Genomic DNA, 12,110 nt, shown 5'->3' on the forward strand with positions numbered 1-12,110 from the left:
CTAGGCATTGTCTCCTACAGTGTCTGGAGTGGCAACATAAGCTTGTGAGTTGGATGATGGTGCAAGCATTTGTTGTGTAGATGTAAGAGATGAGTGTGACCAATTTGCGATGGTGGAAATGAGGAACCCTAACTATCTTGAGAGTTCAACACCAGAGAAAAAACTAGTAAATGAGAGTTATATAGAGGCATTCAAGGCATGGATACTCTATTACCAAAAATGCACATGTTAGCTTGTGAAGGAGGCTGATAAGCTGTACTCTTGTATGTAGTGTCAAATCGATGATAACAATGATCCACAAGATGACCAATTTTCCCTCAGAGTTGACATTGAATACGTGAGCTAGATGAGTGTCCACATCCACGACCATGTCCAGAAGCATAGGCTGGACAATATAGTGGTGGTTGAGTACTAGCAGCAGAGTCAACTGACTGAGTGGTAACTATATTGGTAGAGCGAAACACATCAACCAACGTAGTTTGTAATTTGGCTTCAGCGTCAAGAAGCATAATTGTAATTACCTGAACACCATAGGAGACCTGACTTGCTGTGATGACTGTGACAACAGCCTCAAACTCAGGAGAAAGGCCATTTAGAATAGCAATGACATGTTCAGGTTCACTAATGACTTCACCATGGCTACCAAGGTTATCACAATAGTCTTTATTTTCATCAAAAAATCTTTCATCAATAAATCTCTCTTTCGTTGAGAATGAAGAGCACATCTATAGAACATTAACTTAGACGTAATTTTGCTGCCATATATGGTGGCAAGAGTATTCTAGATCTGAGAGCTTGAATCCATACATATGAGATGAGGTAGAACACTCTGACTATCAGACGATAAAAGCCAAGAAGCAAGAGCACTGTCTTGCTGTTCATGTCATGCAAATTTTGGATTGTCATGAAGAACTCCATCATCATCAAGAACATGTGTGGGAGGAGGAATCGTGCGATCATCAAGAAAGTACTGCAACTTGTGAGTCTTGATGGCAAGAAGCACTAGTTGTTTCCATAACAAGTAATTAGAATCATCAAGAAGAATATTAATCTTTTTGGTTGAAAAGAACCGACTGTCAAAAAAACCATCAGGAAAAGGTGAGGAGAGCATCGCTGGGGTAGCTGTGGAGGTTGCAATGGAGCTGGAAAATGCCATGGCAGATCATCAAAGTAACCTGACTTCTAATACCATGTTTGATTATAATACAGACTAACAAAAATGAAAAACGTATTCCAATTACACATAAGTCTATACGTATAGACAGGATATTAAAATTGCTAAGTTGTTCAACAAACTAACTTCTTTAAAAGTTTTTTAACAGCTAGCTTCTTTAACAGTCTAGCTTCAGAACTAATTATTCAATTGCTAACATTAAAATGTAATAATTTATTTCTTTTATTTACTCTAAAAATCATTTTTAAAAAAATATTTATTAAAAAAATTTAAAATTTATCAATTCATCTTCAAAAACAATTTTTTTCTCAAAATAAAGTAACCAAAAAAAACTCAAAGTTAATACAACTAATGAAATACTGTTTAAAGAAAATGTAACCCTAGTTTTAAATTCCAAGTTCGAGGTCTGCTGTTCACTACAATTCACATAGACTGAAGAGCATTCAGAATATATAAATATAAGAAGGAAGAAAGGGAAAAATTCAAAGTTTGAGTTGCATTCAAAGCGTCCCCCACCCACCAAGACGCCCATGCATTCTCTCTCTTATCTGCTTGTCTCGGTTTCAACAAATCAAACCTCATTTGTTATTTACATGCATTAGCTGACATCGCCACTCATTATCCCACTTGCACATGCAAACCCCCCCTTTGACTCGTTGGTTATTTTTCCCTTTTGCTTCCCTCACTTACAAACCCACTTTGATTTATATACTTAATATTGGTTGAGCCATGATGATGGCATTGATGATGCCATGCTGACAAGTTTTTAACTCTTTTAATTCCTTTAATTATCTCCACACACACACACACACACAAAAAAAAAACCCCACTTAGTGGGCGTCTGAGATATTAGAGTTGGGAATATCACTCCACGCACTTTCTTTAATGCCAGTACTGCACATTGCTAAAGCTAATAATAATTCGGCCCCGCTTAAGGCCGATGGATATATTCTATGCAACAATCTTTTTTTTTTTCGAAGTCTTAATTTGAGCCAGGATCCCATGCACGATTGTTACGTATACACCAATACTTGCTCCTCTTCTGCAAGCTAAATAAAAAGCTTAGATGTCCACTGCTTCGCTTCCTTATTGTTGGGCTTTTCATTCTACTTCAACCTTTGGGCCCCAACTCATAATCATGGAATATTCAGCTCTTTCTTCTTGTTTTCTTCCCATCTCATGCTTTTCTGTTTGTACTGCCCCGCTATCCAAACCTTGGTACGAATATACGCAAAGATAGCAGCATGGTATACTGCACGTACTGTCACTATTTTTCATTAGGGCAACAGAAAAAAAAACCCCTCACTATTCTAATTGGACTTTGTATGTAATTTGCATGATTTCACCAATGTATTTGAATCAGCACAACTTCCTCAAATGATCCTCATGTTGTAAATCGAATAGTAGAATTATGAATGATCATCTATCCTCTGGTTTTTCATCAACCATGTGAGATTGGTATTTTTTGTCATTAATTATGTAAAAATGAAATTCACTCATTATCTTATTTTCCACTACCTCGGGTGCCATTGGGATTTGCCCAACCATGCAGGAGTGAAGGGTTGAAAATAGAAATAATTATATAACAAAAACGCAACATGTGGATGAGAAATTAATAGAAAGATGGTATAAGTTAGGAAATGATATTATCCTAAATAAGCTCTTCAATCGAGAGACGAAATGGGGTTGGATTAGGGGTATCCACTCAACTTTTTAGAATCTTGATGGTGAATTTTTGGGAGAAAGATATCGTCCCCCAATCCCATCAATCAATGCTTTTCTATTCCATGCTTAAGTCATTCCATGGGCATGGCCATGCACTGTCACCCGTTGGCCACGCTTCACATCTTTTACTGCCCCCCCCCCTCCCCTGTCTCTAAGTATAATCCATTTCTTTATCTGCTAACCACAGAAAGTAAAAGTACAAAGACACCTCAAATTAAAAAAACTGACAGAAAATGTTAAACCATTCTAAGTCTTTAACTAAAAAGGCTTCCTACAAATGCATTTGAGTAGAAAGTCAGAAGGACATTAATTGCAGAACAAAAGTTGCATCGTAATTAATCAAGAGACACTTTACAAAGGGGGGTACAATTGTCTCGTGTCTGGTTCAGTTAAAAGGAATTTGTTGATTGACTCCTCTTTGAAATAAACAAACCAAAAAAAAAGCGATAAATAAGGGCATCTTTGATGGGCTGGAAAGAAAGAGTAGCAGCGTTTGAGGTAGCTAACAGCAGCCATTGTTTTGAATCGAATTTTAAGTCACATCTTGGGAGTTCAAACACAAATTAAGAAATATAAATATGTATAAGGAATAAGACGGGGTCTCCCACTCCCGTGTAGCTAAAGGGGGGAGGCACATGCATCAGCAGCCAATGTCCTGCCAATTAAACAACTCATTATTAGAAAAAACAAAACTTTCCACTATTGAAAAAATCATATTTATTTCAATATTTACATATTTTATCAATTTAATTTTTCTTTTTAATTAAATTTAACTTTTAATCTTTTAAAAATAGATAAATTTGAAATTAACCTTTCAAAATGAGTTGAATTATTATTTTTATTTGAAATATTGACATGACAACTCGCTGCATGCTATTTAAAAAAATATATTTTTATATCTTTTGAAGTATGAATTTATTTTTATAGTTTTTAATATTTTTACAAATTTTAAATTATTTGTTAATATGGCATATAAGACAAATATGATCATGTTAGCATGAAGCACATGTAGACTATTACTTGATTATCACGTCACCATCGTTAAAAAATTAATGTCTTTGTTATCATTTCAGATAAAAGAGATAATTTAACTCTTGTTGAAAAAATAACGGTAAAATGTATCAAATTAACCAAAGATATTACATATAAAATTTAAATATGCAATATAAAAAGTAGAAAGTATATTTTGAAGAAAAATATAAAATTTATATACTGTTTGGGGGAGAGTAGAATATAAAATGTTTTTGGCAAGAACATCAGTATATAGCTCTTAATAGCATAGTTATTATAATTAATTGACAGGTAATGTGATTATGCCATGCCACTCACTTGTCTTATTTGGCCTTTTCCTCACAATTTTATATTATTCCTTTTTGAAAGTAAAGAAAGATGGTCATTCTTAAGCCAAAAACATCCATCACATGAAACAAATTAAAACTTTTAAGACTCTCAAAAATAAATATTATTACTTTTATGAATGTTTTATTTAACCAAGTAACATTATATTTTTCTCTTTCAGGGGAAATTTAATGTCTTTTTTTTTTTAATATCCTATGGCTGTTGCAGAGTGTGACCAAAATTAAATAGTTTACATGAGAATGAACTGGGGTTTTCACTTCTGATTTTTAACATTCCAATTGTAGTAGGGATGACCTTTTTGTGATATTCTAAAAAGAAGGAGCCTTTTACAGTCATTTTTCTCCTTGGAACATGCCCTAAAGTTTAAAGGTGTTTGCTTGGGGGACCCTTTTGATATTTTTTACAAAATAGGTGGAGCATATATTTCTTCTTAATAAAGTCAAAAAAGGATTCCTCCCTAAGACATACAAATGGGTATTATTGTTGATTAATCTAACTGACTGACTGACTGACCACCATCTCTCTAACTATTTCATTTCCACAAGCTTCCAAACAAAGAGAATTAAAGAAAGTCAGATTAAAAACTCAATAACCACATCACTTCCTCTCTGGTTAATGGGTGTCTCTATCTTTCTTGATTTCTCTTCTCCAAAACATGCTTATGGCAATCCAATTTAAACACCAGAGTCTTGAAAACACCTTTTTCATCCATGGCTTATGTTGATATCAAGACCAAGCTTGGAATTGGTTATAAACAGCAGCAACAGCACCTTCTTCATTCTCTTTGTTATAGTAGAAACTGGGTGTTGGTGTTTTTGGGTTACCGGATATGACCATGGTTCCTGCTGAAAATCTTCCTAAACAGCATCATCTTCCTCACGGTGGCGGCGGCGGCTTTTATGGTTATTGTGGTAGCAGTTACACAGAGAGTTTTGGGCTTATGAGCCGTGTTTACGGGTATGATTTTCACGCTGAAGCTTATGTAGGATCTGATCTAGCTGCTAATCGCATGGCTGAAGATGAATCAACAACTAATAGTCTTAATGAAGCGGGCTCCAACTCTAAGGATAATAATCAAGAACTCGAGTTAGAGAGAGATGAAGGTTGGCTCCAACTCGGTTTAGGGGGTCAGCCAACACGATATGATGACAACAAGCATTACCAAGGCGATCCAACGGCGAGAAGAGGAGGGATGGTTGAGCTTGATCTATTACCTGGTGGTATGCCGCAACAAGCAAGGCCATTATTAGGCCCTATCTTTCATATGCCTGACTTTCGAGCTCCGCCTCCGCCACCTCCACCGCTCATGCATAGTTTTAGCTCATCTTTATTCTTTCAACACCAACAAGGGAGCAGCTCCACGTTCCCTCATCATGGGGAGCTTAGCTCCTCATTTAGGCCGATAGCACAAAATATAGCAGCAGCTCCTTCCGCCTCCTCCTCCTCCTCATCTTCTTCTTTGGTGCCATTGGGGTCCTATTTTGCCAGACCATTTCAGGTGCAGTCCGAAATGGATGTTGCAGGGCCGAGCTCGGATGTTAGAATCATTGATCCTCCTAGAAGACCCCATTCTGGCATTTGGTTTATGCTTCAAGCATCGCAAAATCAGTAAGTTGCACAGAACAGCATACCAAAAAAAAAAAAAAAAGAGAGAGAGATGAAGAGAATATTTGCCTCAATTTTTGTTTGAAAATTCTCCTCTTCTTAATCATATCACTTTGGGGTATTTGAAAAATGAAAGATTTCAAATTTCTGATGAAATTCACCTTTTTTTTATGTTCTAAAAATATGGTCAGAGCAAAGGAACCGTTTCTGCCTCAGATTCCGAAGAGCTACCTAAGAATCAAGTAACAAAGCTTATCCCTTTGTTATATTCCAATTAATCACTTTCTACGTACTTGTAGTTTTCTCCAGGCTTTCACAATAACTCCTTAATATATAACAAGTGTACTTATTTTGGTTGGAATCTAGCAGGGACGGAAAGATGACAGTTCGATTGTTAATGAAGTATCTGGTTAGCAAGCTGAGTCTGGATAGCGAATCAGAGGTATTTATTTATATAAAAAACATAAATGCAAATTCCTTTGTTTGAATTAAATGCTACCCCATGCTTTAGATTACCAAAACACAGGCGGCATAAAACTCAAAAGATCCAAAAAGAAAAAATCAACCCTTCTTTTTAACCTCCAAATTTATGACTACATAGGGGACTTGGTTGGTGCTAAAGACATGACAGAAACAGCAGAACTAAATGCATGGTTTTTCTATTCTCTCTTCTTTTTTTCTTGTATGATATCATCGTGCATTTAGGTGGGAAGTGTAGTTTTAGGATAGCCTTTTACTTATCTAACATCATTAGGGCATTGGCATGTAGTCTATGGTTGTAAAGATTGCCAAAAGGATTTTCATATCAAGGTAACCAGTCTTGTAAAATGGTTATGAGCTTCTTGTTCTAGTTATGGGTGTTGTTAGTGACAGTACAAGTTTGGACATGTAAAACAATACTGAAAACTACTAACCCACCTCCTTTTCTCAACGCAAAAATAACTGTACTCTTCTATAATGGGGTTCACTATTTCATATGGCATAAATTTATATGAAAATCAATGATCTAACCTATATTTCATTAATTTAAGATTTACTATTAAGGATAGTTAACGGATTAGTGAAATAAGTGCAACAAGCACTTTTAAAAGACATTATTAAAATTTCTAAAGTAGAATGTTTTTCAAAGAGTGTGTTTATAGGTGCACAATTAATATGAAAGAAAATTGCTCACTTATTCTTTAATTAATTTGCACAAAACACTTGCATGTTAATTTATTGAAAAAAACAATGCATGGATTAATTTTATATATTAAAATGTGTTTATACACAAAAGTTTGTATTTTTCTTTGTTCATACAATATATAAAAAATAGGCAATATAAGATTAAACTTGATTCATTATAATCATGATGAATCTTTTTTGAAAAAGAACGTGAGAAAATTAAAAGATAAATAGATATGTACCAGAAGAAACTCCATACAATTCATTAAAAATAATTTTTACAAATCATGATCAATACAATCTAAATAATTAAAATAAATACTATAATTCCCCTAATACATTGGCTTAATTTGTTTAGACAAGTGTAATTTCTATTACACGCAATATAATTAGGTATGGGATATGGACATAGTTTTTTATTATTGTCTGATTCACAAAACACATGCATGTTAATTTAATACCAAAACTCCTCCGTGAAACACCCTACCCATCATGTTTTGAAATCTCTACACAAATTATAATCTAAGAAAAAGAAGAAGAAAATTGATTACTTTTTCTTTCCATTTCTTGAGGCAGTGCTGAAAATTCAAGTTATTTTGTGTCATAATCAGGGAAAAATGAGGTCTATACCTCAATAATTTGTGCACGAGGGCGAGGTGCACTACATAACTCAATAATTGTGGATCTCAATTTCTTAACTCTATTCACTTTATGTTTTCGTCCCATCCCTTTTATAATCAATTTAATGCAATTATTTCTTCTCCAATAATGACATTAAAGGAGAGTTTCTTCCATGCTACTCTAGCTTTATAATTTGTACAACCTAAGAGATACAAATCTTAGTCACCAAAATTTCATTCACTTTGGGGGGGGGGTGTCCAAATAAGCTTTTAAAATTTAAGCTAGTTTAAAGTTTGTTTCTTTTCTAGGGTATAAAAAACAATATAATTAATTTTGGAACATTAGTACCATATGTTCTTCATATGGTAGTAATGCACCAAGGCATGTAGATATGTGCCCAAGTCATACATAAAAGCCAAAATGAAGCTTTTGTTTGCCTTAGCTTAAGAAACATTTTGTTTTCTTTTTCCCTTTCGGGTACGTCAAGCTAAGACAACCTTTTATTTCAAGTTATTAGATTAGAGGTTGGTGTAGTTACATTAAATTGGCCTTCGTTCTATTGTCCTTTGCGGCACTCCAAGTATCATTAATTTGTCTGTCTGCCTCCCACATAAAAAATCTAAACCATGTTAGCTTGCTAGATAAGTATAAAAGGACATCCTCGACATTCTGTTTTGCTGTACTAGTTTCAATTATAAAATGTTGATGGAGGCATTATTAGGTCAACTCTTATGCCACGAATGCATATATTTCTTTCCTTTCACTTCACGCTATGAAGTAATCAATATCTCGTTTTTATATAATATAAATCATAATCCAAAGTGTTACAGCTACTGCTAGATTGTAGTCTTGGCCCGAATAATATACACCTAATCTCAAAATGCTCATATAATATATATGTTTTATGTATGTGTGTCATGTTCATACATCCTCTTGTTTTTAATTATAATAACAACTTTTGTTGTAGTTGTTGAGGTCAACAGATGCCATTGATATGGAAAATCCTTGGTAACCGCCAGGTGTTTTGTCATAAAATATTGTTGCCTTAACTAAGAGTTTGTTTTAGGGATAAGAAATTTCTCCTGTGTTCACATGGCATGCAACCAAATATCCAATGATTAGTGTTATAAGTGATTTAGAGCGTAGATGTAGGGTTCTTTTCTCTCTCTATATTCCTCCTTAAAACACCATCATAGCTCTTCAATTAATGATTTTTGTGCATAGAACTAGTACCTAGGCACAAGATTAATTACCCTTTTACACCTCATAATCATTACCCATAATCTACACAAACATGGCCCCATTTCTTCCATTTTCACACCTCAATGCAAGGAATACCTCTAAAAGATATATTTAGCCTCTTGGACTGGTGGGAAAAATGTTTGTTTAACCAAGGTGGGAAAGGTTGCTTTGATCTTCTTTATTTTTGTAATTTTTAAGCGCAATGCATTGACTCTTATAAACTAATGATTTTTTCTTGAAAAAGAATAAAGATTTCCAATAAAAAATTTTAAAAAACTTTAATAAAAATACTAATTGAGAAAAAAATAAAAAGAATGGTTTTTAGGGTTTTAAAAAAATATTAAATTACTCATAATTCTACTGATATGTATTTCCTTGATGTTTAATTAAATAATTACATCAATTCAATAAAAAATTTGTATGAGAACACCTTCATGTTTGGGTTTATTTTCTATCCCTCGGGGAGAATAAAAAAGATAAAAAGTAAAACGTGTAGTAAAATTATAAGGTAGGGGCATGGAAATCACACGTGGACCCTGTCATTCTCCCATCTGCATGCGTTTTCGCCTCCTTCGTCACGCTTTCGCCTCTTTAATCTCAGCTTTCATAAACAGCTCATGGTAGGCCCTCCTTCTCTCTCATGGAGTGTGCTTAAAAAGGGACCATCATAAATTAAAAAAAAAAAATCTTTAAGTGCACCACTTGGACGGAATTTTAAACACCCCATCATCACTCCACAACCAACCACACAAAATTTTTTTTCTTTTTCAAAAAAAAATCCCCACATATTTTACGTCGGGAGAAAGCAATGCATGAGGGATAATTCCACAGCACAATCATTCCTAGTTGTTGAGAAAGAACCTCCCCCAACATAAAAGCATGGAAAGACAAATAAGAGCCTCCCCATGAAAATGACTTGTTTTATTTATTGTTGGTGAACCCAATGCATGCAGCATGAATTATTAAATAATCTTAGGAGTATCCTTATTTTGATTCAATAACAACTTACTAATTCTAGTTTATAAATTTTCAGAATTAACAAAAAAATATCTACACGCAATTAGCATGGAATATTGAGACATTAGGGTTTTGAATTAGGGAGAAAGAAAGGAGCGTAGAGATGTTAAATATGACACACGTAGGTACTAGAATGGGTAGAGACTTTCTTCTTCTTCTTTTTCTTTTGATTAATTTTAAGAAATAATGTAAAATATATTAATATTGTTTTAGGTTATAAAATGAATATTTTATTTATCATTAGAAATGGATTATTTAAAAAATATGGACTGATCTTAATTAAATAAGTATAAATATTTTTAGTTGATATTTTAATAAAATGTTTTAGTGAATATTTTAATAAAGAAGCTTTGGGATGTGGGGAGGGTAATGATTATTTCGGGCAGTTTAAGATGGTGGAATAAACGGGCAGGATTTAGAGGGAGGAATTCCATGCCTGACCTAAGTAATAGTTAGTAGATGGAGGAATTTTATGGGTAAAGTAGAAGTTTGAAGATGCATAAGATGGAGAGGAGGTAAGGCAGTGACAAAGCATGACTTCACCACTACATGTAAAACACTAATGCAAACAAACAAATATGTTGTAAACTAGTTTCTTTTGAACCCATTATCTCAATCACAATCTGTGGTACTCATAACTCATAACTTATATTTATTTTAAAAGAAAGGTATTTTTTGGGTATTTTTTATGTATTTTTTAAAGGTAGCTTTTTAGAAAAAGTTTATATGTTGGTGCACCTCTCCAAATAATTCGTAATTTTTATTATGAATATAAATAAAAAAAATATTTTTAAATTTAGTGATAACTACTTTTGTTTTAAAGAGCGTAAAAAGAAGAAAACACTGCATAGAAGAATGAAAAGAAATGGTGGAGTGGTTCTTTATTTTTTATAAATTTATTTTGTTTATATTTTTCCATTTGAATTAATGTTTGATTAATAGTACAGAAAGTTTTTTTAAAAAATGTCTTCAAATTTTAGCATCCAAGAAAAAGAACTAATTGCATGTTCACATCTTTTCAGTGACTTTCAAGTGAACAATTTTCGGTCTCTTTGTCAACAGATAACCAAGTTTAGTTTACTTCAGAGAGTAGCTTTCCTAAGGGTTTGAAACATTTGTACAAAAAGTATGGAAAATAAGACCATTGAATATGAAACCCTTTCTTTCGTTTTCGTGCCTATATATGTATTGACAGTAGCTTTCATGGTTTTCTTACGACATTTATATATAGAATGACTAACAAAGCTGTAATGTACGATGATAAAAGCAGATAGAGATAAGATGTAGAGGGCAACAGCTTCAACCTTCGTTGACGTTGCAGCAGGTAAGAGATCAAATATGGAGTTCAAGAGACGCAGTCACTCTGCTTCCACGTACCTCAACCGCTGATCATCTCATGGTTTTGCACTATGGCAGGACCCCTATTTGAAAACTTCAATCACTTCCTTTTTTTACTCTTACTTTTATGTGATGTATTATTCTTATTTAAGTTGTGGAAATCCAACGCCCCTTCATTTATTTTTTTTAGTTTTGTTTCTTTGATCTCTAATTGATGGAGAAATCAAAATAGTTTGCCCTGAAATGGTGTTTTTTTTTTAAAGGGCGAATAACGTAAGCAAATTGTATTTGTGAGCTATGCTGGCTTCTTATTTAATTATTACAATTTCTGTCAACTTGTACAAACATCATTTTAAACTTTATATCTTCAACCCCAGTGAGGATTAAGTAAACGTACTGAAATTTATAATAGATGTTGTATTCATACATTGTATTATGAAAAGGGTTATTTATATTTCTTTTAATTTTTTTTATAATACATTTCAGCCTTGAGGGTATTCGATAAAATTGTAACAGATAATATTTAAAGGAAAAAAAAGCTTATTAAATTTCTTAAGAAAATTATCACTTTTCAAATTAAAAACCAGTATCTTAAAACTAAAATTCTTTTAACTGTCTTTTAAACTACTAAAACTTCCTATAGGGTAATCTAATTGTTGCTCTTAGTGTTTGAGTATGCAATGAACACCAAAAGAAAGAATAGGTGTACTTATTTCATTTGCTCAAATAATCCTAAGAGAGGAGTTAAATGAATCAGCCAAGAATCTAACTAACAATCATTCTAACGAATTCTTGACTAACACACTAATTGAAGAATTAACGGATTACGATGAGTTAACTGACTTAACTAACTTTAATCGCTAAC

The 12,110-nt window shown here is 33.3% G+C and overlaps 1 protein-coding gene across 2 annotated transcripts; it reads left to right on the forward strand.

The window, feature by feature from the left end:
* Nucleotides 1–4,742: 4,742 nt before the first annotated feature.
* On the forward strand, nucleotides 4,743–11,656 carry LOC107909521 (protein LAX PANICLE 2). Of its 2 annotated transcripts, none has more exons than XM_016837081.2 (4): nucleotides 4,743–5,866; nucleotides 6,055–6,105; nucleotides 6,233–6,305; nucleotides 11,175–11,656. In XM_016837081.2, exons 1-4 carry the CDS (start codon nucleotides 5,088–5,090, stop codon nucleotides 11,334–11,336), a joined length of 1,065 nt encoding a protein of 354 aa, XP_016692570.1. In that variant the 5' UTR covers nucleotides 4,743–5,087; the 3' UTR covers nucleotides 11,337–11,656. The 2 variants fall into 2 exon arrangements, with proteins under 2 accessions (XP_016692570.1, XP_016692571.1); XM_016837082.2 differs by having other exon boundaries at nucleotides 4,744–5,866; nucleotides 11,178–11,656.
* Nucleotides 11,657–12,110: the final 454 nt, after the last annotated feature.

The sequence above is a fragment of the Gossypium hirsutum genome, chromosome D02 (assembly GCF_007990345.1).
Source record: "Gossypium hirsutum isolate 1008001.06 chromosome D02, Gossypium_hirsutum_v2.1, whole genome shotgun sequence".
NCBI classification, from domain to species: domain Eukaryota; kingdom Viridiplantae; phylum Streptophyta; class Magnoliopsida; order Malvales; family Malvaceae; genus Gossypium; species Gossypium hirsutum.

Excerpts from the sequence above, each read along its gene's own strand:
- LOC107909521 (XM_016837081.2), top strand. The coding sequence starts at position 5,088 with ATGACCATGGTTCCTGCTGAAAATCTTCCTAAACAGCATCATCTTCCT. Across the intron at positions 5,867-6,054 it reads CTTCAAGCATCGCAAAATCA|AGCAAAGGAACCGTTTCTGC; the intron begins GTAAGTTGCACA and ends AAATATGGTCAG. Across the intron at positions 6,106-6,232 it reads AAGAGCTACCTAAGAATCAA|GGACGGAAAGATGACAGTTC; the intron begins GTAACAAAGCTT and ends GGAATCTAGCAG.